We start from the raw sequence: 23,877 nt of genomic DNA, 5'->3' as shown, positions 1-23,877 counted from the left end.
AACCAAACTGTGTGATTCTCAAGCCCCCAGGAACTGCAGTGCTCATATTAGATGATTGAAACCAATAGAAACAAAGCAGAAATATATTATAGAAATAAAGTACTTTTGCTCTGTGAAAAGCAGGTGGTCTCTGATGGCTTGGTCATATTTGGGCATCTGCACTTCCACTTTTCAGCTGCATGAAAGAAGGTTCCAGCTGTTATGGATCTGTGACTGGCAGGTCAAGTGACAATTAGGAATAATTCATTTATGCACTCACCACTTTGGTGAGAGTTCACAAATGCCTAAAACTGGCTCAGCCAAAACCTCAGCCCAGCATTTTTTAGGATAAATAGGGAGATCATCTGAGCTGCTGCCATATAAAATCGACTTTCATAAGCTGTTCTGAGCCTTAAATAGCTCTGCTTCCCACACCTTACAAACAGAGCTTCTTTCCTTTCCACTCCTTTTTAAAAAATCTATTTTAAAGGGATTTATAGTGCAGCTGAACTCTGTTAAAGGGCAGGATGGCTTTGTAGTGTGCCATCAGTGCACTTTAACTTCATCACAAACACAAAGTTGAGTGTTGACTTAGGCCTTTGCAGAGAATGAAGTCCAATGGTTTTGCTTCTAGAAAACAGCTTATTCTCCAACTGTTTTCTTTCTCAGAGCCTGATATTGGAAATGACATTTTATTGGGGGGTGCTGGGCCCAGTGACTGTGGGATCAGTGACTGGTTTCACCTCAGAGCACTTTGAACCTGGCACCCTTAGGGTGGAGGAATGGCCATGTGCATAAACTGTTTGAGGCAAGGTGTCAAACATGCTTTGTACAGTCTTGTCAAGCAGGACAGCAAAATTAAAGGAGTCTTAGAGCAGCTCAGTAGCAGCCTCTCTAAATAACAACAGCATTTAATGCAATATTTAATGTCCATCCCTCACTGGCTCTGTCTTGAGTTCTACCAGCATAATTCCCCTCTCTGGGCTGCAGTCACATCCTGCACACTGCTTTAACAAGAAGTGTCACCATGTTGCTTAAAAAATATGTGTTGGAATAAGTTTATATTCCTGCTTATAATTCAGACCCTTCTGCAGTAACAAAATCTGTGTTGTTCAAGAGAAGGGCATGTTCTCTGCACACACACATGTATTTTTGGTGTGCTGAAAAAGAGTCAAGGGTACCATCTCAGTTGACACTCAGGATGTGATCCAAAACCCATTGGAATTTAGATTTTCCCCAGCATCCCTGAGACTTTTTGCTGAGAACACATGGATTGCTGGAGTGTAGCAAATCCAGTGAAATTCCCACAGAAGGAGGGTGTCCCTGCAGCCAAATAGGCATCTGGGCAAAGTTGCAATGAACCAATAGAGTTTAGAAATGTTCATACATTCTCACCATGGTACAAGCCTTTCAGAATCCTCATTTTATTCATCCATTTCTCCTGCTTGTCCCACAAAAAAAAAAAAAAAAAAAAAAAAAAAAAAAAAAAAAAAAAAAAAAGAAACCACAGAATTACCCGCTCGTTTCACCAGGAAACTGCTTGGGTTTGCCTGGCTTTTTTAAAACTTCTTTTTTTGCTTTCATTTTTTTTCATCATGAGGAGAATCAAAAGTAGATTCAATGTTCTGTGAGATTTTCTTTCTGTGGTGAGTGTGAAAGTTTGAAAGGGAAGGCTGTTGCTGTTCTCTTGTGTGATATTCTCCTGGGTGACATTCATCCTGTCATGGTGATGAAATGAAGCTTTAGCTTTTGTGGCTTCAGCTTTTTCTTGGCAGTCTGCAACCACCTGCCTGTTTGGGATTATTTTTACCCTTTATTTTTAAGCCCCTTGATCCTCAGATGTTCCAGGAGCACCAGGAGCCACCACATTGCCTGGAGTTCAGCTGCTCCTTTTCAGCTGACACCCAAGAGGTCTCTTGATCAGCTGAACTGCTTCGTGGCCTCATCCATCTCCCACTGAAACAGCATTTCACTGGCCTCAGTAGGAGCTGGAGCAAATCTTAATTGAATATTGTGAAGATAAATTGGGATTGATTCCAGCTGTATTTTGTATTATGCCTTTTCATCATAAAACGAAGATGGAATTAAAATTAATACCGACAGGTTGTTGAGTTTTGACCCCAGTTCATTTATTTTGGTCACCATCTTTTCTCATGCTCAGCTTGAGCACAGCTCTAATTCATGCATTTTTTAAAAACTGCTAGTTTATTACTCACTAATTGGTGTCAGGTTATGGTCTTTGCCTCTGCAAAACTTTTCTGCTTAAGATGAGAATACTGGCCTTTTTTTCCATGTTATTTTTCTTCACAGAACTTCCAAGCAGATTAAATTAATACTGGTTGATTTGTGCTGTTACTGGCCTAAAACAGGTTGGGGTATATCCTGCCCTGAGTAAATGCACCCAGTCTTTCCTGCCCTCCCCTCCAAACTCACAGGCACAGTGACAGAATTGAAAGGGTTTATGGTGTAGTTTATAGCAAGCTGCAGAATGCACAGTCCACAGCAGCCTTTGCATGCACTCTTTTGGCTCACGAGCAGCATTGTTCATGAATAAATAGTGAGGAGAAAGCTGCCCAGCAGAAAACACCTGCATGAGTCCCCTTCCTCCAGGGAAGATGTCACACAGCACTCAAGTGCAGGAATTCTTCTCAAATTAAACATCATCCAGGAAAAGTATGGCAATAGTGGTATCCATTCATAGCATGTTCCAAGAGGATGTAGTACCTAAATAGGATGTGGGTCAAATTCTGCTTCCTGAGTTCTCTAGAGCTGATGTTAAAGGGTCATTCTGCTTAGAGCTTCTCAAGTCCAAAGCCCTTAGTCATCTTCACTAAGGGAGATCTGTATAGTTACATTTAAATGGGTTTTGGAGGCACTAGGCTTAGGGAAGAAAAGAAAAAAAAAGTTCCTTTTCAAAAGATATTTCCTTGTTTTGACTGTTTTTCATTTCATGGCCATGGCACATTTCAGTAATCCTCATTACACATATCAACAAACCTCCTTCCTTTCAAGTCTGACAGTGTTAATAAAAAGCCAGAGTTGTGACAGTTCTGCTTGCTGACTGCCTGAGCCTTGAACACAAGGGGGAAAACATGATGCCAGCTAACCATGGGAGCTGAAAACCCAGAGAGTAAATAAAGTCATTGTGCTGAAGCAAGACAACTTGAAATTCTGTCCACAGAGCAGGTTGTTCCCCTCTTTGGGACCGACTGTCGGAAGCGTCACGCTCTTGTTTTCCTTCTATGTCCCCAACACTGACAATTAGAAAGGAAATTGCTACCAGCCTTTTAGGCAGTTAGGAGGAGAACTCCAACTGAGTGCCCAAACTGCTTTTGACTCTTTTGTCCTGTGCTGTGGTAGGTTTATGTCAACGGGGAGTGGGTGACCAGCATTGGGGAAGGAGGCAGCTTCGGGGAGCTGGCGCTGATCTACGGAACGCCCCGGGCTGCCACCGTCAAGGCCAAGACAGACCTGAAGCTCTGGGGCATCGACAGAGACAGCTACAGACGCATCTTGATGGTGAGCTCATGGGAGGGGCTTCCTTCTGGAGTGGGTATTTTGTACTTTCTTTTGCAGCTCTGTGTTCAGAGTGCTCTGGTGCTTCCGTGTGAAAGAGAGCGGACATGGCAAAATCACCGAGTAGCTGAATGAAGTGAGCTGAAAGAAAAGGGGACAGGATTCACTAGAAAGGAGCTGAGTCAGAAATGCAATTGAGAAACATTATGCATAACTGTTCTGTGAATGAAAACCTCAGGAGGCCTCTGTTACCCACCAAAGCTATGCAAATCCTCTCCTTCTCGTGAGCCTGGAAATATCTCTCAGCAGCACCCCTTGCCTGTGAAGTCTTTGTCTGATCTTGTATTACATTCCTCAAGGCAGGTGATAGAAAGTAAACCCAGCTCCACTAAAATAATAAAAAGTCTTGCTTGGACTGTGCCCTCCATCTTTGTTAGCCAGCACCCAGCCACACATACCATGGGGTTGTAGCTGCTAATGATTCATTGCTCTGCTCCTTTCAAACTCCCTGGTCCCTGCAGCAAAGCTCTGCAGACCTTTGTGGCACCTGGGGCGTGTGCTAGCTTATGGATTTGCTGTTGGTTCTTCAGTGGTGAGTTTATAATGGAAACCTTGACAGATAATTAACTTCAGCAAAGTCATAACTTTTTTATGAGTTTGTTCCAATGTCCATGTGCATATCTTCCTTCTCCGTAAAATATTCCTTTCTTTTTGATAATTAACAGACATTACTCTGTGTAAAGCTTATTTCTCAATAGGACTTGTCTCTCAAAGCTGCATTGTTCCATTCTGATCTGGAGGAAATGACACTGTGCTCTCAGACTAACAATTTTGAGATCATCTGTATTTCCAGTGGGTGTTACAGAAAACAGAAAAACCAGCAAAGGAACTGAGTAGATGTTACCCTTAAATGATTAATTCTTAAGCAGCAGGGTAAAAGTGATCTTTGTTTACCCTGTGTGATGGCTGTTGGGTGTCTGCATGAGCACTGCTGGTTTTCACTCCCTATTTCATGGGCTGAGTTCAGTGTCACATAAACAAACATCACACTGGCATTTAGGAGAGTACAGCTGATGGAAATTTATTCTACCCCAAAATATTCGGCCTGATGGCCCCAAGACAAATTGAGGAAAAATTATGAAAAGTGTTTTGTCTTCTCTCTTGTGGGTAAGCAGGATGAATAGTTTTGAAAGGTTCCCAGTGCAGGCAAGAAGGCAGAGGTAATTCTAAAACTCAGAGCAGAATTTCTAAAGAGATGTAAGAGGCACACCCAGCTTATTTGTCCCATGTCCTACAAGGATGCAGTGGAGGGGTGTCTGGGATAACTGGTGGGATGAACCTGCAAGTTACAAGGAAGAATCCAAAATTCAAAAGTGAAGGAATGTAGGAGAGAAATAAATGTCAGGACAAGGCACGTATTCCTTGGCTCTTTAAGCAGAACTTTCTGCAGCTGCCTGTGAGCTTTCGGTGAGGAATTGAAGGGACAAGTTCACAGGCTTTGCAGCCTGGAGGTGATATCAGTGTTGGTGTTGATGGAACTAGAGGTACCTAAAATCAGCCAGCCCTGTGAGCTGTCAAGTTTGGTCCTGTTCCCATTACCACCTGATAGCACTTCAGAGGATGAATATTTGATGCAGAGACAGGACTTTGCTAAAAGGATTTAAAGTCCCAAGTGGGAAAGACTGTGTTTTTAATGCTAGTTTGGGCCATACATACAAGCTGAATATTATGGTTGTACTTCTGTTTGTTTCTAGTAGTGCTAAGTGCTTTTCCAATTAATTTACATGTTCTCTGGGCTAGTGCCTGCTGTACCTTACCCAGCTCAGTTTCTGCAGTCAATGAGACTTTTTGATTAACATGGATATAATGGATATATTTCTCTCCCTCTCTTGCTTCTTGTGGTTTTTTTCCACAGCTGAGGCCACTAAAAATTGGTCTGTTGCACTGTGTTAGATACCCAGACAGCATTATTAGTACTGAGATAGGAAATATTTCTTGGTAAATTATTTGCTGCAGGTGTAGAAAATGTCCAATTTTAAATGCAGTCCATGGTGAATGCAATTTATCCATCCACACTGAATGAATCCTGTCACCTTCCCATTTATTTGTAGGTGCAGGGTGGATAACTTTGTTGCTGTAGGTGAAATGAGACACCTGTCTTTGTGCAGTCATGTGAGGGCAGGTTACAGTGGCTCTCTGCACCTTTCCTCAAGCCTAAGAATTAATTACATCATGTTTCAGTGGCTGCATTTCATACTTGGAGCTGACTCCACCACTATGGGGCTGCTTTTGCTGTGCTCAGTTCAAGTGTAGTAGTGGCTGCCTCTCAACTCCCAGAAATGTGGTTTCCTGCCACATTTAGCCTCTAACTGGGTAGTTTGAATGTATAAATACTTCTGCCTTTAAATAAGGAGTAGTAATGCTTAGGGTACCTTTTGAAGTGTAGCATTTAAGATACTACATATATCTATATACATTTAAGATACTACAAATGCAAGTATAATGTTATACTTGCATTTGGGAGCAAGTGGGTTTCTCTTTTCTTATTTTCTGGTTGCAAATCCTTTTGTCCAAGGAATAAATGACCTTTTTCTGCCAAAGAATTTTGCTATGGTCAGATAAAGCCCCTCCATAACCCCAGATAGTTATTTCTCTTGTCTGCATTCCTTCCCTGCCACGACCAGCCCCGTGTTTTCTCAGTCAAGTGTTGAAATTTTATTCAAGTTGTAAATATTTATTTGCAAATCATGCCTTCAGATCCACACTTGCCAAAAAGATTTTATCCTGTCATGAGACACTTGACTCTCCACCTCATTTCTCCTTGCAGGCTCTATTTTGGTCCTTTGCTTTGCATTTAATAAATTTCTTGCTTTTATTTCTGCTTAGTGCCATTTTCCCCACTTACGTGTCTCATTGATCCTGACTGCTTTATGGTATGAATAAAATGTATCTCAGGAGGTTTGCAGTTTGGGGTTTCCTTTTTATGGATGGACAAAGCCTGATGCAGAAAGTTCCTGCTGGCTTTTTGTTACACTTGTCATCCATTTATTATTTAGCCTGTCCCAAAGGAAGTTTGTTGAAACAGATATATTTCTTTATATTTCATTGTCTCAGCTAAGGTACCCTGATGGCTTGAAGGTCACATTCAAGTTTGTTTTAGCAGCTGTGATGATTGTAAATGTTGGGATGGGTCTTTTTGTCAGAATGTGCAGTGAAACTGCAGTCCTTGACAAAGAATTACACCATGAAATTCATTGTATTAGGTGGGGTACAAAAAACCACTTCAACATGTTCCCTCTGTGGTACACTCACAAATTATCTGTCCATCTGTGTGTTCCATTTATTTCATAGAATCATCTCTGCTGGGTTACATACTTTTCACTCTGTTGCAAATTCTTTTAGGTATATGTTCTCTGTGTGTGTGCACACGGGCACAGACACACACACTTGTGTATATATTCAACATTTATTTACTTACATTCTTCTGGGAGAGAGCCCAGGATTTTTTTCTGCCATAGGCTTCTCAAGTTGCTGCCCTCTTCTTTGCGATTTGGATTGGAGAGCATCACGGAATGGGGAACATCCCAGGGTAGTACAATATTTGTATTCTAAATATAGCAAATACCACAAATACCAGAGAAGCAAATGTCTCTATCCCAACATCAGATTGATCCCCTAGACAATTCAGTTCCCAGACTGAGAAAATTTGAAGTATTAATTTCTTGCAATTTCTTCTTTAGGGGGACTTGATCCAGGATAATTTAACTCCCCTCTAGTTTCCATGCTCCAAGGTACCTGGCTCTGAGAGTGGAGCTGTGTGGGATTCAATACATTTGGCCTATTTGGCAAACTGCTCCCAGAAAGTGAGTTATAACATTGGTTTGTAAGTTGTGACAAATCAAGGATAGTCAGTTCCTAATGTTATACTTCATTTTCTTTAGGCTATTTTCTTCTACTGTCTTTTTACAGCTTTGAACCCGAGAACAAATGCTTTAACAAGCAGGGTTTTTTTCAGCTGAGATAAAATAAAGTCAGGAGGATTTTGGGTTGCCATAAAATGTAGTTTGTGTGGTGGCCAAAGCAGAAAGCAGCTCCAAGGGCTGCAATCCACCTGACATCTGTGTCACAGAGCACCAGGAACGTGTGGGCTGCTTGGTGCCCATGGCCAGGATGCACAGGGGCTCTTCCTTTCATGCTCCAGCAGGAATGTACACCCAAAGCATCATTCAGGAACAGCTTAACCAGGGATTAAATGGGGCTGTGCAGTCCTGAAGTCCATTCTGGCACCTCCTGCCAGGATAACTCTTGCTTTGAAACTTGAGTCATGCTTTGCCTCTCAGTGGACATTTGTTTGGCTTCTTACTGAAGGTGGGGATTTCCAGGAAGGACTCAATCAGCTCCACCTGAAAAAAATGGGTTGGAAACAAGACACAAAGAATGCTGGAGGGACAAAGAAAGATTGGACTGGAGGAATGAGAAGAAAAAAATGGAAGAAAACAGGGAAAGGGCAGTTGGAAATGAGATGAAACAGATGCTGAATAGGAACTCAAGGACCTGTTACAGTCTCTGGGGCATTCATTTTCCCCAGCCTGTGTATTGCTTAAGCTAAGCCTAGGCCTTGCAACATTAAATGGTCCTAAAAATGGCTTTGAGGCCTTTTCTGTGTGGATTTGAGGAATGAGAGTGATCTTGTTTCTCCTTGGGACTGTCTCAGGGAGGAGCACTGCAGCTGAGAATATTAACAAGGCTTTGTAGTTAATGGGAGCCACTGCCTTTGAGGAGATGAGCTTGTGCCTGACAGCTCAGAGCCAAGGAGAAAGTGAACAAAGGAGAAGAGGGAGAGGGAGAAGCAGCAACTATTGAAATAAGATATTAATAGGATAGAAAAAATCAGAATTAATAAAGACTTTTTAAAACATGCCATCAAGAACCTTGCCAGTGCAGAATTATTCATGTACATTTACTATTGTTTTTATCTGGCTTAAGCTGTAAGATTTCTACTGCTTCCCTTGGGAAACTTTTCTGTGAGAGAATAATTCCTTCATTGGAAAACTTTTTTGATATTGATCTTAAATTAGATTTTCTTGATTTTCTCCCATTACTTTGAGTTATGTCAAGTTATGCTGTACTGAATTGCCCTCTCTTTCTGTCATATATCTGTAGATAATTATCACTGTCTACTTCAAACCCCTGCCACAGTGCATGCTAGCTATGAGGATGACATACCTATGATCCCAGTGCTGAGCCAACAAATACAGGCTGGATTTGTTTTGCTCCTTCCTTATCAGCTCTCCCTGAGTGTTTTAGCATTTCTTCAAGCTCTGTTGGATTTGGGAGCACATTTCTGGAGGAGAGGTACCGAGACAGAATGTAGCACACCAGGCGCCGTCACATCTGAGCCACGGAGATGGAGCCTCTAAACTTCATTCCTGGATGATATCTTTGCCTGTGCAGACCAAAATAGCCTTGGCTGTGTTCTTGTTGCAGTCTGATGCAGGTCTCACCTCCTGCCTGTGAATCTCTTTCAGCTTTACAACTTGCAGGTCTTCTGTATGTCAAATATCTCTGCTTTGGATTTCTTTAAAATTAGTTCTATTTTCCAAATGGATGCTCATTCTATTATTTTCTAGCCCCATTTCTAACGTCTCCAGGTCCCTTTTTGTTATTTTCCTGCTCTGGTGAATTTTCAGCATCTAATAGTCTGTAAATGTTGTAATTGCTGCTCCTTCTGGGAGCTCCATGAAAATATTGCATGAGGACAGACCCAGCACGTGTGCCAGGGAGGGCACAGGTTGGCACTTCTGCAGAGGGCACCTGAAGGGAAGGAGAGGAGATTGTGGTGCTGTTCATAGCCCTGGCCCCAGCAATTTGGGTAAAGCAGCTAAAGAAAAGAAGTGTAAAAAGGACATCAGAAGTCAGAGGTGACACTGTGCCTGGGAGGGGATGAGAGAGGAATATCAGGCTGGCCAAAGTAGGTTGGAAGGAACTAAAGATGATCTTTAAGGTCCCTTCCAACCCAAGCCATTCTATGGTCCTGTAATTCTATGTTCTCTCTCTGTTTCATGGAAGAAAAGATGGTTAATACCAATGGAAATAAACACATGGTTGGTTGGCTGGAATTCCACTGCTGGTTTGTTTTTAGCTTGCGCTACAGTACTGATCTCTCAAAATCCTTCCCCTCACTCTGCTTGTGAGAGCTGCAGCAGGAACACACACTCAAATAAAGACAGTGTGCATAAGGGTGAGCCAGGCTTCTCCTACCTGGAACTGAATTTGGGATCTGGTTGTGCCAACCTGGATCCAGCCTCAGATGCTCTGAAAAAGCAGAGGAAGTTCCAGTGCCTGCCTGGGCAGCCTGAGGTGAAGCTCTACCACCCAGGGGCTGCTGTTTGTCTCTTTGAGGAGAGAGGGAGGAAGGGATGGAGGGAGCCATCCTGCAGGATGAGTCAGGAGCCATCAGCAGGGTCTCCTTGGGTTTCAGTGCATGTGCTGGCAAACAGCAGCCCTAAGCCCCAGTCACTTGTTCTTCCCTGGGCCCAGGCTCTCCCTCACCCCCGTGGGATCATTCTGACAGGGGATATTTAAGGCAGGGTAGCTATGCATTAAGAGGGGTTCTAGATAATAGGCAATACAAAAAATTGTAACAGCACATTTAATTAACTATTTCCACTTCAGTTTTGCTTTTGCACTTGTCTTCGCTGTGGATTCTGTACTCTGCCCTGGCTTAGTTTAGCCAAGGCATAGCACACCTGTGTTCCTGTAGGAAGTGGTGGGCTCTTTCTGTCTGGGCCAGGTGGGATGGCTGCAATTCTCACCTTCCTGGGTCTTGTCTGCATCTCTAAATACTCAAAGCCGTGGTCAGGCATCACTTATGGCTACTGATTACTGCTTCTTAAAATTCCTCTGTGTCCACAAGTCATTTTAAAAGCATTTTCCACATCTGTCCCTGGGTGTCCAGCCCATCAAACTAAACCACCAATCTGGTTTTCCACAGCTGTCAATTTTGCTGCTCTCATTTCCACTCGATTGCAGGGAGGAAAGCAACAACTGCAGTGTCCAGTTTTCCATTCTTTGTCTCCCAGCGAGCTGTCAGAGGCTGGCGTGGCTTCCAGAGCCTCCCGTGTTTGAAGTTCTCTACTTTTTTTCTTTCTGGCACTTCAAATGCTGCCGGGGCCCCCCGAGGTTGAGCACCAAGTTAGTCAGACAGAGGGGTCAGAGCAGGGTGAGCGATGCTATCGCTGAGCAGAACTGTCAGCACCAGCCCGGAGTTACGGCCGGGGCGCGCAGGGGGAGCCTCGGGAGCTGCTGCTGCTGCTGCTGCTGATCCACAGCTACCTGGGAACAGTGGCAGCTCCTGCTGGGGCTCTGTGGGAGCAGGGGTGACCCCAGGACAGGGGCACAAATGGGAGATGTCCCCAGAGGAGAGCACCTGGCTGATTCTAGTGGGGGCCGAAACCTGTTGATGCTGCTGGAAGGATTTGTGGTGCTTTGGGGGTTGTTGCAGCCCCACCTGCACAGCACTTGTAGGAAGAGGGATGATATTTAATTCTTGAATACATCAGCTATTCCCATTTTCATACCCAGAACACTTCTGGTTGCTTTCACACCGGAGGGAAAAACGTTTCTTCTCCTTTCCCCTTCTCTATCCCCAGCACCCACAAGTGGTCACTTGGAGGAGGAGGAATAGAGAAGTGACTTTTTCTATGGCAGACACTCTCTGCCCAGTCTATGAATAAATGGCATCTTTGTTTTCCTTTTCTTGAGAGGATCAATGTATTATTCTTGTGTTGTGCCTTGTAGATTTGTGTAGGAGGCACCAGGCAGCCTTTGACATCCCCAGGAAATCTGCCTGGCAGGAGTGATCTGGGGTGTCACCAGTGTGGAACCAACTGCACTGGACCAAGGCAGGCCCTGGAGTTCCTTTTTGGTACCTGGGAAGAATTTCTTTACAAGACTTTCATGTCACTGCAGAAGGAATTAAGGATGCATTCATTATTTTTATTTTTGTATTGGTAAAATTTCATCATAATTATTCCTACATGAATCACCTTCAAAAATGCATGCTGGAACAGCTGCTTGTGGTTTCTGTCTTGCTGATCAAACACCATGAAAGGAGAAGGTGTCTTAGAAATTTATCACACAACAAAATCTCAGTAGAATGGGAATGACTGTGCTGGTGGCTGCACACACATTGATGGATTGTCTGCTCCCAAATGCTTAAATCTTGTTAAAATGATAATATGAATGGATTGCTCAGCATAACAATAGATACAGCACTGTACAGAATACTAACCAGGTTTACAGATTTTACAGGTTTATTTGTCATTAAAGAGTTTTTAAACTAAAAGAATGGGATCTACAAGGGGGACATTTTAAGTTTTATCCTACTTTGAAGCTGCAAAGAGCCTCATTGGCAACAAGATATGTATTGAATTAGCTAAACAGTTAATTGATGAAGTTCAGGCTTTAAAAAGAATGCCTGTAAATGGATACAATTCATCTGCAGTGTCCAGTAACACCAGTGAAGTCAGTGAAATTACAGCAGGATTGAATTTGAGTCCTTCTGTCTTTGCTTATCAGCAGTACAACTTGCCCAGACATTTTATGGGGAAACGTTTGCCTGAGGCTGTTTACACTGGCTATGCTTAAGATTTGGAAAGGGAGGGGGGAAAAAAAAATAAAAAGGAGCAGCTGTAGGAAGAAATCACAAAAATACTTTTGTGTAATGTTCTGCCTCCTTTTTCTCTCTCCTGTAATAACAGGGCAGCACTCTGAGGAAGAGGAAGATGTACGAAGAATTCCTGAGCAAGGTCTCCATTTTGGGTCAGTTGCCCTTTGGAACTTGGCTGTTGGTTTCTCTGCTATTCACGCTGGCAGGATGAATTTTGATCTTTGATGGCACGATGAAAGGAGCAGTGCTCAGACAGAAGGTCTCACATTGTGTTGTTTCTGAAGGAATGAAAGTGTAAAGGGCCCTTTTTGTTTTTCTCCTTCTTTAACTTTAGTGTTTGCAGCACTAAAGGTGGAGCAGCACACTCTGGTACTTTCAGTAGCTGCTGCTGAGTAAAGATCATGTGGATAGAGCAGAAAGCAGTGCAGAGATATGAATTTGTCATAAGGTCCAGTTCCATCCTCCCAGGGAACAGGTGAGAAGCTTTTTCCTGCAAGAATACAGTGTTTGTGTGCACGACACAAACCAACCTTACAAATCAAACTGGACTGATCTTTTTTCTTCTGTGCATTTTACAGCCCCTGTCTCACATTCTTAAAACATCTGTTTAGCTTCTTGTCCTTGGATTTTGTTTCCCTTTGATTAATGTGATAGCCACGAAATTTGGACATGTTCTTGATGGCCTTCAGTAGGAAAAACAACAAACCCATAATGCCTGACCAATCAATCACCATTAGGAGAACAAAAGCCTCTAATAAGGAGGACAGTGTTAGACAGTACAATGAGTTGTTGATTCTGTAGGAGAAACATCATGTTTTTGTTGGGGCTGTTTGGAAAAAAACAGTTCAGGATTTATTTGCTATATAATTAAAGTATTTATATTTCTGCTTAAAATTTTTCTGGTTTTTTTTGTTTATGATGTTCACCTACCATTCAAGCTGAGGTACCTGAAATATGAGAGTGTCTCAGTGAGAGTATACTTGAACTTCTGAGAGGTGCTATCCATGAGATTTTCAATTACATTTGTGTGCTTAAAGTGAGGCCAAGTACGTTGCTCGCCTATTAATGAAGTTTTCATAATTTCAAATCCTTCTTTTATGCTTAATTTAAATCTTCCTAAATTAAGAGCACAAATTATACCAAATTACAATGAGTATTTAAAGAAAAAAAAGAATCTGTGCACCTGCACTAATGAGGAGCAATTACAACAATGAGACATCTCAAAACAATTTCAGAGTAGAAAGGTTATTCAGAGATGTGCTTCCTTAAACACATTCCTTCATTGTGGTTTGCATTGTAATTAGAGCCTAATTTGTAGTGTGGCTTTTGAATCTTGGTTCAAAAAAAGAGGAAGAACTTCAGGATTTGAACTTTTTTTAAGTACAGAAAAGCAGTGAACAAAATAACACATCATTGCAGGAGCATGGAAATTTAGGTGAAATGTGTAAGGATCTCTTTGACATGTCTAAAAAGTAGATGACACCTGCAAAACAGAAAGATATTTTAGAAATCTCAAAATGGCACTGAAAAGCCAACTTCACTTTATCCCTTACTGTGGTCAGAACTCAGTGATTTCCTGGTGGAAAAACCTCTACCTGCTTCTTATGTTTCTTTTTTCCAAGGTCTGTCCAGTGTCTGTAATTAGCTGTATAATTGCAAGAGTCACTTTTTTTTTTTTAAATCTAAGGATTTTTTTAGATTATCAGTAGTTGCTTATGAAAGAAGCAATACTTTTAAATTTTTTTCTGGTGTTTAATTAAAGTTGTGAATTGATATATCCAATTTAGGCGTTGCAGAAACATTACATGTGGTCTAATTTATCTGATACTTCAACTCTAAAACTAAAACTTGTAGAATATTCTATATAATGCTCTGTTTGCAAGATTTATTAACCAATGTATTTGTAGTGGTACAGTTCCCTCAGACAAAAGAGAGACACTTCGTGACTAGAGCTAGAATTAGCTTTGAATTTTACATAAAGCCAACTGAAGAAGAAGTTTCAAGAGGCTCTTTCTTTTCATTGTTAATTACTGAGCTCTTTAAAAAAAAAAAAGAAAAGGAAAAGTCTTCTTTAGTCTGTATGAAAGAGTTTTATGCTTATTTTTAATCAAACAGAGCAGTTTTTGAATGGTGCATTGACAATATGGGCTTGGTCTTTGACGTTAGTTCTTCTGCAGCAAAGGTCACAAACATCCAGGAAAGTGCTTTAGGTGGGGAAAATGTTAGAAACAATTAATTTCCCAACAGCAACAAGAAAATGGCATAAAACCATGAAGCTGTGTCAGTCAGCTCCAAACTTACCTTTGGTGCTTTGAGCACTTTGGTCTGGTTTTGTTACCAGGCTCATTGTGTTCTTTTGAGCTCAGCCAAAAGGCATTTTAACTTTAAGGAACTTCCTTTCACCCTCACATAATCCTTCTAAGCAATATTTTGAAAAAAAAATTGGGAAACCAGAGTCTGATGGAATGGCACACATCTAATCCTGGTGTCAGAAACTGTATCCTGACATACATTAGTTCAATAATTCATAGTAAGTAGGAATCAGCAGAGCTCTGGGACATGAATTTCAGCCCAGCTTTTTGAGGCAGTGAAGGTTAAATCATTGTATTATCTGTTGCTTTTAATAACTCTTAAACCTGTAATTTTTCAGTCAAATCTGATCAAAGTACAAAAGTTCAAGTACAATTCACTCTCTTGAGTTCTCATGCAGATGTGTGTTGGAGAGAGACATGGGTGGCACCTCCTCCCTGAGGGCAGGGCAGGTGGAATCCATCCCTTAGCCAAGGCAGGGGAGGGCACTGGGACCCTGAGCAGCCCTGGATGTCCCTTGCCATGGTGGGGGTTTGGGGCAGGTGCAGGTGGGTGATGAGCACCCCTATCACAGGCTGCTTTTGCTCTGTTGGTCCTAGACCAGACCCATCATTTTTAATTACAGATTTTTTTTAAGTTTTATAACTTTTCTCCTTTAAGAGATGGATGAAAAGGAAAACAATGGCAAATGAAGAAGAAGTGACATTTCACACATCCATCAACCTGGGTGCCTCTGGTCTCCTGCTGCTCGTGCCACCAGGGTCTGGCCCTTTGCTCTGGTGGTCTCAGCCATCCTTGAGATGGACACTCTGCATCACCTACCCAAGGAAATGAGAGCAGCTCTGATGAAAACACTGCAGGACTTGTCCTGACACCTGGTGTGGGATGTGGTGAGGCAATCTGGGGTGCTCCCATATCTCCAGCAGCTCCTGAGCTGCTCCAGGCAGTGGCAGTGCCAGGGCAGCTCGGATCAGATTGCAGGAGCGAGGAACCAGAGCCAACTTTTCCTGTCCAGCTTTTCAGATTGATATCTGGGTGATCACTGATGGCTGAGACACAATGAATAAATACATTCATGTTCCCCAACTGGAGGTTCGTGCAAAGTGCCTGGATGAAAGAAATGTTTCTTTTATAACAGAACCAGGCACGGCAGAGCTGTCAGTTTAGATCTGAATCTTCAGCCAAAGCTGGAGTGTTTTTATAATATAGCTTTATGATCTTCAATATTTTAGAGTCCCTGGACAAATGGGAGCGGCTGACAGTGGCTGATGCACTGGAACCTGTCCAGTTTGAAGATGGAGAAAAGATTGTTGTGCAGGGAGAGCCTGGTGATGACTTCTTCATTATTACAGAGGTAAGATTGGCAACCTGATAAGCTCTGTCATTTCCTGGTAAAGATCAAGGCTTTGTGTTAAAGGCATTTGGGTTCAGTTCAATCTCTTACTTCAGCATAAATCTAACTCCACTTAAACCAGGAGACCTACTCAAAATTCAAATGAATTCAGAGACCAGTTCCATGGAATTGTCTTAAGTGAGACAATCTTCTTTCTAGTGAAGTGAAAATGCAGAGTAATTTTGAGGTGTGTCTGGTGTCTTTACTGTTTGAAGGTTTGTTTACTGTGGGAGATTTTTCTATTTCCAAATTTCTGGTACTTCAGCAGAGCTGGTCAGCCACAGAGTGCATTCATTGTTGTTCCCAAAGGGACTTACAGGGGATATCACAAATGGACATCTGAAAACTGGAGCACGAGACCTGATCAGAAAACAGATAATTTGTTCTTTGTTTTGCCTTAAACTCAGTCCTAATGGCTGAGCCATTTTTTTGTTTACTCTGACAGAGGCAGACAGATCTGTCAGGCAGCTGAAAATGCTGACATCTTTTTGGGAGATTATCTGACACTTCAGTTCCACCATCTCACTTCTGCAAACAAATGCTGGCAGGGTTTCCCCCCCTCTCTGACATAAATATTTGGATCCCTGGTATCTCACACAAGTACCAAGGCACTGTGATATAACAAGCTATGAAGAGGAATTAGAGAGACTCAGACTGAATAACAGGAGAGCATTAGGATATGATTGTCTATGGATTGTGAGTGTTCCTGTGCAAATATACAGAGCAGAAATAGCCAACATATGGCAGTGGTGACAGCTCCAGTGCACACACCAGGCCAGGTGTGTTGTGACCAGAAATGACTTCCAGTGGTGGCACAGGAACTGGGAGGGAACTGGAACCCCTCAGTGTGGGAGAAGGTGGTCAGAGGGGTGCTCATGGTGAAGCCTTGGGATCCAGTTGCATGCACACAGAATGCATCCCAGGCTTTGCTTTGCTTGCTCTATATCTGTGGATTTTTGGACAGGTTCCTCTACGCAAAGCAGCCAGAATTTGGTTCATAATCAATATCTGACATTTAAAATTCCATCCTTCCTTCCTCTTGAGTGTTGGAAATATGTATTTTATTTGTGAACATAGTTTTTCTTCAATGCTCATAAAATTGTCAGTGCAAGTAACTGCACCTGTCTATCAAACAGGGAGACAATTCAGGAACTTTAAATATGTGACAAGCAGTGTCCCTTCAAAACAACAGTGTTAGAATAAATGAGACTAGATATCAGATAGGGAATCTTTTTTATTAAGAAGATGTTTAGTATATGAGAAAAATTTAGGAAACAGAAGTTTTTTCAGAAATATGGAATTTTTATTGCTCCTAGTGTTCCTGAATGTGCTGTTATTCCTTGCAGCAGCAGGAGACTAGGAAAATCTAATTTTCTTAGCCATTGAATCCCATGTGGAAAATTGGCAGCTTGCTTAAGAGTTACCAAGGGCCTTTATTTTCCCCCTCTTGCTGAAACAGCTGTTAAGTCTTGAATGGGTAGAAAAGCATTAACATTGCATTCTGTAGAAAGTATCTGCTCACCTCTCCCTTCCACTGCAAATCTGACTTAGTTTCTTACTTTGGAAATTGCCTATATTTTTTACTTTAAAGAATGAACATCCAGTTTCAACTATTTCTTGTGCTGCAGCAGTATTTCTGCCTGCTCACACAGAGTTTAAGCTTTGTATTTTAAATGTGATTTTTACAGTTCACGTCTTTGATTTTAAGCTTTTCTGTAGGAAAAATTGCTGCAAGTCACCAGGAACACATTATTCTACAACCTGCTTGAAAGTAGTTTTGGCTGGTTTGTTGTCACAATATGTTGAAAAGCCATTAGCTTCTTTCATATGCTTTTTGATGTTTGTGGTCTTCTAATCCAAACCACTAGAAATGCAGCCAAGTTGTTTGGCTGCTGTATATGCAGAAAACCATTTCATATATCACTAAAATTCAGCCTCCTTTGGAGCACAGCGTGTCCAGTACTACAAAGCTAACTTGGCCACATGACTTTTGGACAAGGTACTCACTTACCTTTTTATTTACTCATTTTACATTCCATGCAGCCTAGAAAGACATTTTTGTCCTGGGCTGCTTCAAAAGCAGCATGGCAGAAAGTCAGGGGAGGTGATGCTGCTCCTCTGCTCTGCTCTCTGTGTCCAGCTCTGGGGTCCCCTCCCAGGGGAGGCCACTGAGATGATCAGAGGGATGGAGCCCCTGTCCTGGGGGGAAAGGCAGAGAGAATTGGGATTGCTCAGCCTGCAGAGAAGGCTCCAGGGTAACCTAACTGAGCCCTTCCAGCACCTGAAGGGAGCCTGCAGGAGAGATGGAGAGGCTATTTGCAAGAGCCTGGAGTGACAGGACAGGGGAATGGCTTTGAAAGAAAGAAAGTAGCTTTAGATTAGATATCAGGAAGAAATTCTCCCCCTGTGAGGGTGGTGAGGCCCTGGCACAGGGTGCCCAGAGAAGCTGAGGCTGCCCCATCCCTGGAGGTGTTCAAGGCCAGGTTGGATGGGGTTTGGAGCAACTTGAACTACTGGAAGGTGTCCCATGGCAGAAGGTGGAATGAGATGATCTTTAAGGTCACTTCCAACCCAAACCATTCAATGATTTATCATAAACCATGATCATTCATATCATGCATTAGACAAATCAGTTATCACTTTATAAAGCTTTGGTGCATCCCAGATACTGATTCCAAGTTGAATGTTGTGACTCCTAGCATAAAAGCTTCTCTGAGGCACCCAGGACTCACACAGGGATTTAAAATTGTTGAACTTCATGAATTGGTCATTCATTTCTGCTTAGCCTGCCCTGCTGCCTTGCTCTGTGCCATCCCTTTGGGACATTGTAAGGACATTGGTCCTGCCCAAGGACACTCCTGCCCAAGGACACTCCTGCCTGTGAGTGGATTGGCACCTTCAGGATTTGCAGACTGAAGAGAAGCCACTGAAACCTTTTGAAAGGGAGGCTGATAGCCCTAGTGATGACCAGAACAGCAACCCCTACTTTAAACCAGGAATATCATCCTAGTTAGTATGGATAAGTCTAATTACTCTCCCCCTTCTATCAAGCAAACACATTCACCTTTTCCCTGTGTTTCTTACTATAACCTTTTTTTCATGGCTTTCTGTGCCCCTTCTACCTCCAGTGTTGCACAGTTTATTTGGGGTGCAGGTTATTTGAGGTGCAGGCTGTGAGCATGGAAATGCTACTTGGAAAGCAAGGCTGCAGCAGGAGCTCAGCCAAATTATTAGAATAACAGAAAATGTGCACAGGGAAGAATCACAGGAAACCAGAGCTTTTTAAGTTCACTGCTCACAAAGCTGTTTGTGGTTCATTTTTTGCTAAAGAGTCTAATGAGAAAAGTGTATATCCTGAGATTCCAGGACAGCTACAGTTTTTCTGCCATCCTAAAACTTCACAGGCACCAGTAAGATGTTTACTTCCAGTAGTTTGGGTTCTTTTCTGTTTAAATATCAAGCAGCCTTCAACAAGATTTAGTTCTAATATTTAAAAGTTATGGGCTTTTTTTTCCCTGAGATAGAATTATTGTAATGTTTATACCAGATTCCTTCATGTGAAGATAGGATCAGAAGTGAATGTCTGCTTATAAAAGCAAAGTAACAACTTCTGTGAGATTGATTTACTGCACTTGAAACTAGTAATTAAAAAAAAAAAAAAAAAAGAGGCAGCTCTGCAGTTTCTGTATTTTCAGATATTTCCAGGTCTTACTTTCCCACTATGGTTTTCACACAACAAACTCGGGCTTTCCCAGACCAGACAGATGTGGAATGTATCTGCTGGATTCCAAGGTCATGGAATTATCCCATATGAGATTCCTGGCACAGAGGTGAAAAACTTTAAGCACCATGAAACAATTGTTGCCATAAAGAATTATATTTTGGCAGGCGTAAATCATAACAGATGTACGGTTTCTAACAAATAAATTTGCAGTTGTGTGGTGCCCTGCCACACTGTGTACCCAGCAGTGGGGAGGATTTATTCATCTGACTTCAGATAACGCAAATATTTTTAGCCAGCATTTTAAAGTGGTGGATGCAAAGGCATGTGAGCTTTGTGGAGTTAAAAGTCCCTTTAAATGAAATGCCAGTTGAACAGGGGCTGGTTTTATTCCCAACTTGTGCTTTGCCACTGACTCCAGCTCAAGCAATAGTTCAAACCAGTGTAGTAGTGCTCTGAAACTGGAAAGAAAAGAGGTTTTAGCTGTTGTCTAGGTTACTGAGAAAGGTAGCAACAATAGTATTAAAAATAGCGGTTATGATCATGTACCACTCTTTAAAGTTCAGCTTCCAGCTTGGCTGGGTGGCACAGTACCTCGAAGTCTGTGAGGCAGCTGCCAAAAACACAGGGACCTGCAGCCTGCTGGGATTTCCAGCTGCCAGCCCTCCCCTGTCACATCACTGGCATCGCTTGTCACGAGCCAGCGCCGTGTCCAGTGCACCCAGCTTGTCACGGGACTCACCCAGGGACTCTCTGAGTCTCAGCTGCACTCTCAGAGCTGGCTGAGCTGCTGCCATATGGCCCTAATGCTCATAAAGTTTGACATGGTTTGAGAAAAATGTGTGCACAGACACACAAACGTGCGCAGGTGGAGGGGGAGAGAACAGCAAAAGGTTTCTGACAGGGCCAGGGTGAAGCTGAAGAGCACAGCTTGTGGCTGCCCTTTAAGTGTACAGCCTGTCATCTGCTCCCAGGACAGGTTGGTTTAAAAAGAAAGCATAGAAATAAATCTGCATGAGAAGTAAAACATTTGCAATTAATAGCTGGTTGAGCTGCCCAGCAATCGCATGCAGCAGTCTAAAAATAAAAGACCTAAAAATAGAAGATAATTCACAGGAGACAATTCAAGGAGAAATGGACCCCTGGTATCAAGGAGTTTGGCATTGGATTTTTGGTTTTAGCTTTAAAACCCAGTATAATCAATTGCAGGTTTGTGTTAAGTTACAAAGGGTACTCCTCTGCAACTCCTTAGTGAAAAGCACTTATAAAAATCTGGGATTTATGTTCTTCCTTATTATCCTGATAAGGTTAGAGAGGAGACATAGTCAGGGCATCTGATTTTCAGTCTCACCTGTTCAGTCTGTGGGCAGAACACTGCCCTCCCTGTTTCCCCATCAGGGGGAACAATCCTAATGACACTTCTTAAAGGTGAGGAAAAGCTTAATGGGATAAGGCATAAATATCTGTCACTACTGAAACCAGGCAATGGGAATAGCAAAATCGATTAAAAAAAAAGAAAAAAAATCCTTATTGAAATAAATGAGTGAAATTAATTGGTAATGATTATTTTTCCAGCACTATCCTTGGCTGATCACATTGGAAACAGCCCAGTAGTCCTTGGTGGGGGCTGTTCCTTCCGTGCTGCTGTTGACATTTCAAGTCAGGGCCACAAACTGGCTCCGGTCTGGGCAGGATCCGCTGTGAGTTCTTGATGAGAGTGTACTTGAGATAGTGTCCTGTAGGTGAAATCAGTGTTTCCAGCCCTGCTGACACTCCTGGCACGCTCTGGAGCTTCTCTGCACAGATGCAGTTCAAAGCCTGTAGGTGGAACAGTGTTTGTAAACTCTTCCTGCCATGGTAACCTCGGAAGGGCACCTGGTCCTACACAGAACTGGGCCTTTCTGTAGGAAAACTCAGCTTGAGTCTTAAATTACACAACGGGCATCTGAAGATTTATGATTTAAAAGCTCCTTAAGAAGGAAAAGAAAAAAAAAAAGAAAAAAAGAAAAATAATAGCCCAATTGTTTCCTGCCCTAAATCGTTGCTCTTTGACATTCTAACCTAAGAGAGACCCCTTTGGCACCTACCCCTGCGACAGGCAGGAGAACTACAAAGTAAACTCCTTCCATAGGGATAATGAAGTCACTGCCTTAGGCACACTCTGCTATCACACCTGATAATCTCTTTAAAACACAGTGCGATTAATTATTAATTAGGAAGATGAATGTTGTCTAGAAAAGGAGTTTCAAAGACTACAAATCTGAACTGCTTAGTGTTACCAGGATTTTGTTGATACCGAAAATGTTTGTCAAAGGCAGTCTGCAGCGACTCCTAATGTACCCAATAAACAAAATATCCTGAATAAACAGAGCCAGCAGGCACCAGGGCTCTGTACTCTGCTTATTTTTAACTGCTCAGACATTGTTTCCCACAGAGCTCTTACAGGAAGGGGACGTTCGATTTTCTTGATATCACCCACTTGTGCTGGGGCAGCAGCATTTCCACTGGCCCTGCTACAGTTTCTCTGTGTTCAGGATCCATTTTTAATGGCCAGCTGACATCAAAGATGGAAAATTGGGTGTGTAGTTGGGTCCCATCCTGACAGGGATGGAGGTGAAGTATTTTGCTGAGTCCAAGAGGCTAAAATGTCAGCTAAGTCCAGCTCTTGTTAAACTCAATCTAACTTCCACGGGCAGTGGGTCAGGCTGCATGGGATAATGTTTCATAGGAAGCAAAAAGCAGCTCCCTTCTTCCCACCAGCCATGGAGGACCTGTCAGTGACAGCAGCTTTTGGCCTTTCCTTCCAACTCTTTCTCCAGCCCCACCAGTAACCACTGCAGTGCAGTCACCTCTAGTGAATTCTGCAGAACATCAGAAGTGATGGAGGGAGCATTTTCCTACCAATTTTGTGAAATTTCACATTAGCCACTATTTCTAGTCTATTTTAAAGCTTTGCAGATTTCGTTCCTCATTTGTGGCAGAAACCAGGACAACTGTATGTAAATGCCTTGAGTTGCTATGAACCCAGAGAGTGGAGAATAATATATAATAGTTTAAAAATGTACAGTTAAAAAATACTGTCAAACCCAGTCATGACTCAATCTAGAGTTCACAACCAGAATTAAGTCCTCTTGCTTCATCCTTCTGCAAGACCATTAATGTCACTTAGCTTTTATATTAGGAAAATGACTCTTTTTGAAAAAGAGGTCTGGTGGAAAGGAAAACAGTATAAAAGCAATGTGCACAGCCAATAGTTTGTGATGGAAAAGAGTTTTCACCTGGATTTGGCCCCTCCATATAGTATGACATAAATAGTTTTATTAATAAATAATTGTAAGAGTTTTAGTAACTGTGATCTGTATTACACGTAACCTTTTAACCAGCTCATTCCTCTTTACCTGCATGAACATCTCATGAAGGCCACAGGGTTTTTATTCTCACCACACCTTCTGATGAGGTGTGTGAAGCAACCTCTGTGTTGCATGGTGTGATCTGAAGCAGAGGGCACCAAAATTTGGATAGTTCTTCAGTCCTGAAAAATCAATTGATGGGAATTAGACAGCTTGAAGGGCCTTCATGATTTTGTTTGTGGAAGGTCTAAGGCAGAGAAACAGTGGGAGCCTGTGGCCAGCACCTCATCATTAGTGGACCATCCTTATTCCTTTAGGTTAAATGATACCACCCAAAAATGATGGGTGTTATTTTATACTGCAGGTTCTGTGGAAGTCACTTGCACTTTGTATTGGCAGAAATGTGTTGATTTCTTCCCTTATTTTAGTAGAAAGGTCTCTTTCATAAATCAAAGGTTGGCAAATAATAAAAATCCAAGATTATTTACTGGCTAAAGGAATATTTGCAGTGTCTTTGGCTACATAGTTCAAAGGGTTTGTCTTCTTTTGGAAAGTAGCCCTAGAACTGCTGATCCTTAGCCCTAACATGAAAGCTGTCCCAGGAATGATGCTATCAGCAGTCCCTGAGGGCTGAAATGGCAGCTGAGGAGTGATGTGCTGGTGGTCTTCCAGGACACTGGGAGTGAGGACATTGCTTATGTCAGCACCACCATGCACACACAGGACCTGCTGTGGTACTCTGCCTTTGGGATATTGATAAACCTACATCTTGAAGCACAATTCCCAGGAGGATGCAGTGCAGCCATACTGTTCCCAAAGGCTTAAAAGAAAATTTCCCAGCCTCTTTTTGCACATGCTATACCCAGCATAAAAAAAAAAAAAGTATGAATGTTTCCCCGGTTCACTTTTGACATGACAACTTGTGTAGGAGTCTCCA

At 42.3% G+C, this 23,877-nt stretch overlaps 1 protein-coding gene across 2 annotated transcripts in view; it reads left to right on the top strand.

The window, feature by feature from the left end:
- PRKAR1B (protein kinase cAMP-dependent type I regulatory subunit beta) overlaps positions 1-23,877 on the top strand; it is a 91,765-nt gene that overhangs the window by 56,516 nt on the left and 11,372 nt on the right. For both annotated transcript variants that reach the window (XM_050980141.1, XM_050980140.1), the window contains exons 7-9: positions 3,340-3,498; positions 12,258-12,318; positions 15,709-15,830. In XM_050980141.1, coding sequence (XP_050836098.1) covers positions 3,340-3,498; positions 12,258-12,318; positions 15,709-15,830 — 342 coding nt within the window. The remainder of the gene's footprint in view (positions 1-3,339; positions 3,499-12,257; positions 12,319-15,708; positions 15,831-23,877) is intronic.

Source organism: Serinus canaria, chromosome 14, assembly GCF_022539315.1.
Source record: "Serinus canaria isolate serCan28SL12 chromosome 14, serCan2020, whole genome shotgun sequence".
Lineage (NCBI taxonomy): Eukaryota > Metazoa > Chordata > Aves > Passeriformes > Fringillidae > Serinus > Serinus canaria.
The sequence above is the reverse complement of the archived record's forward strand: the minus strand, read 5'-3'. Positions and strand labels throughout refer to the sequence as shown.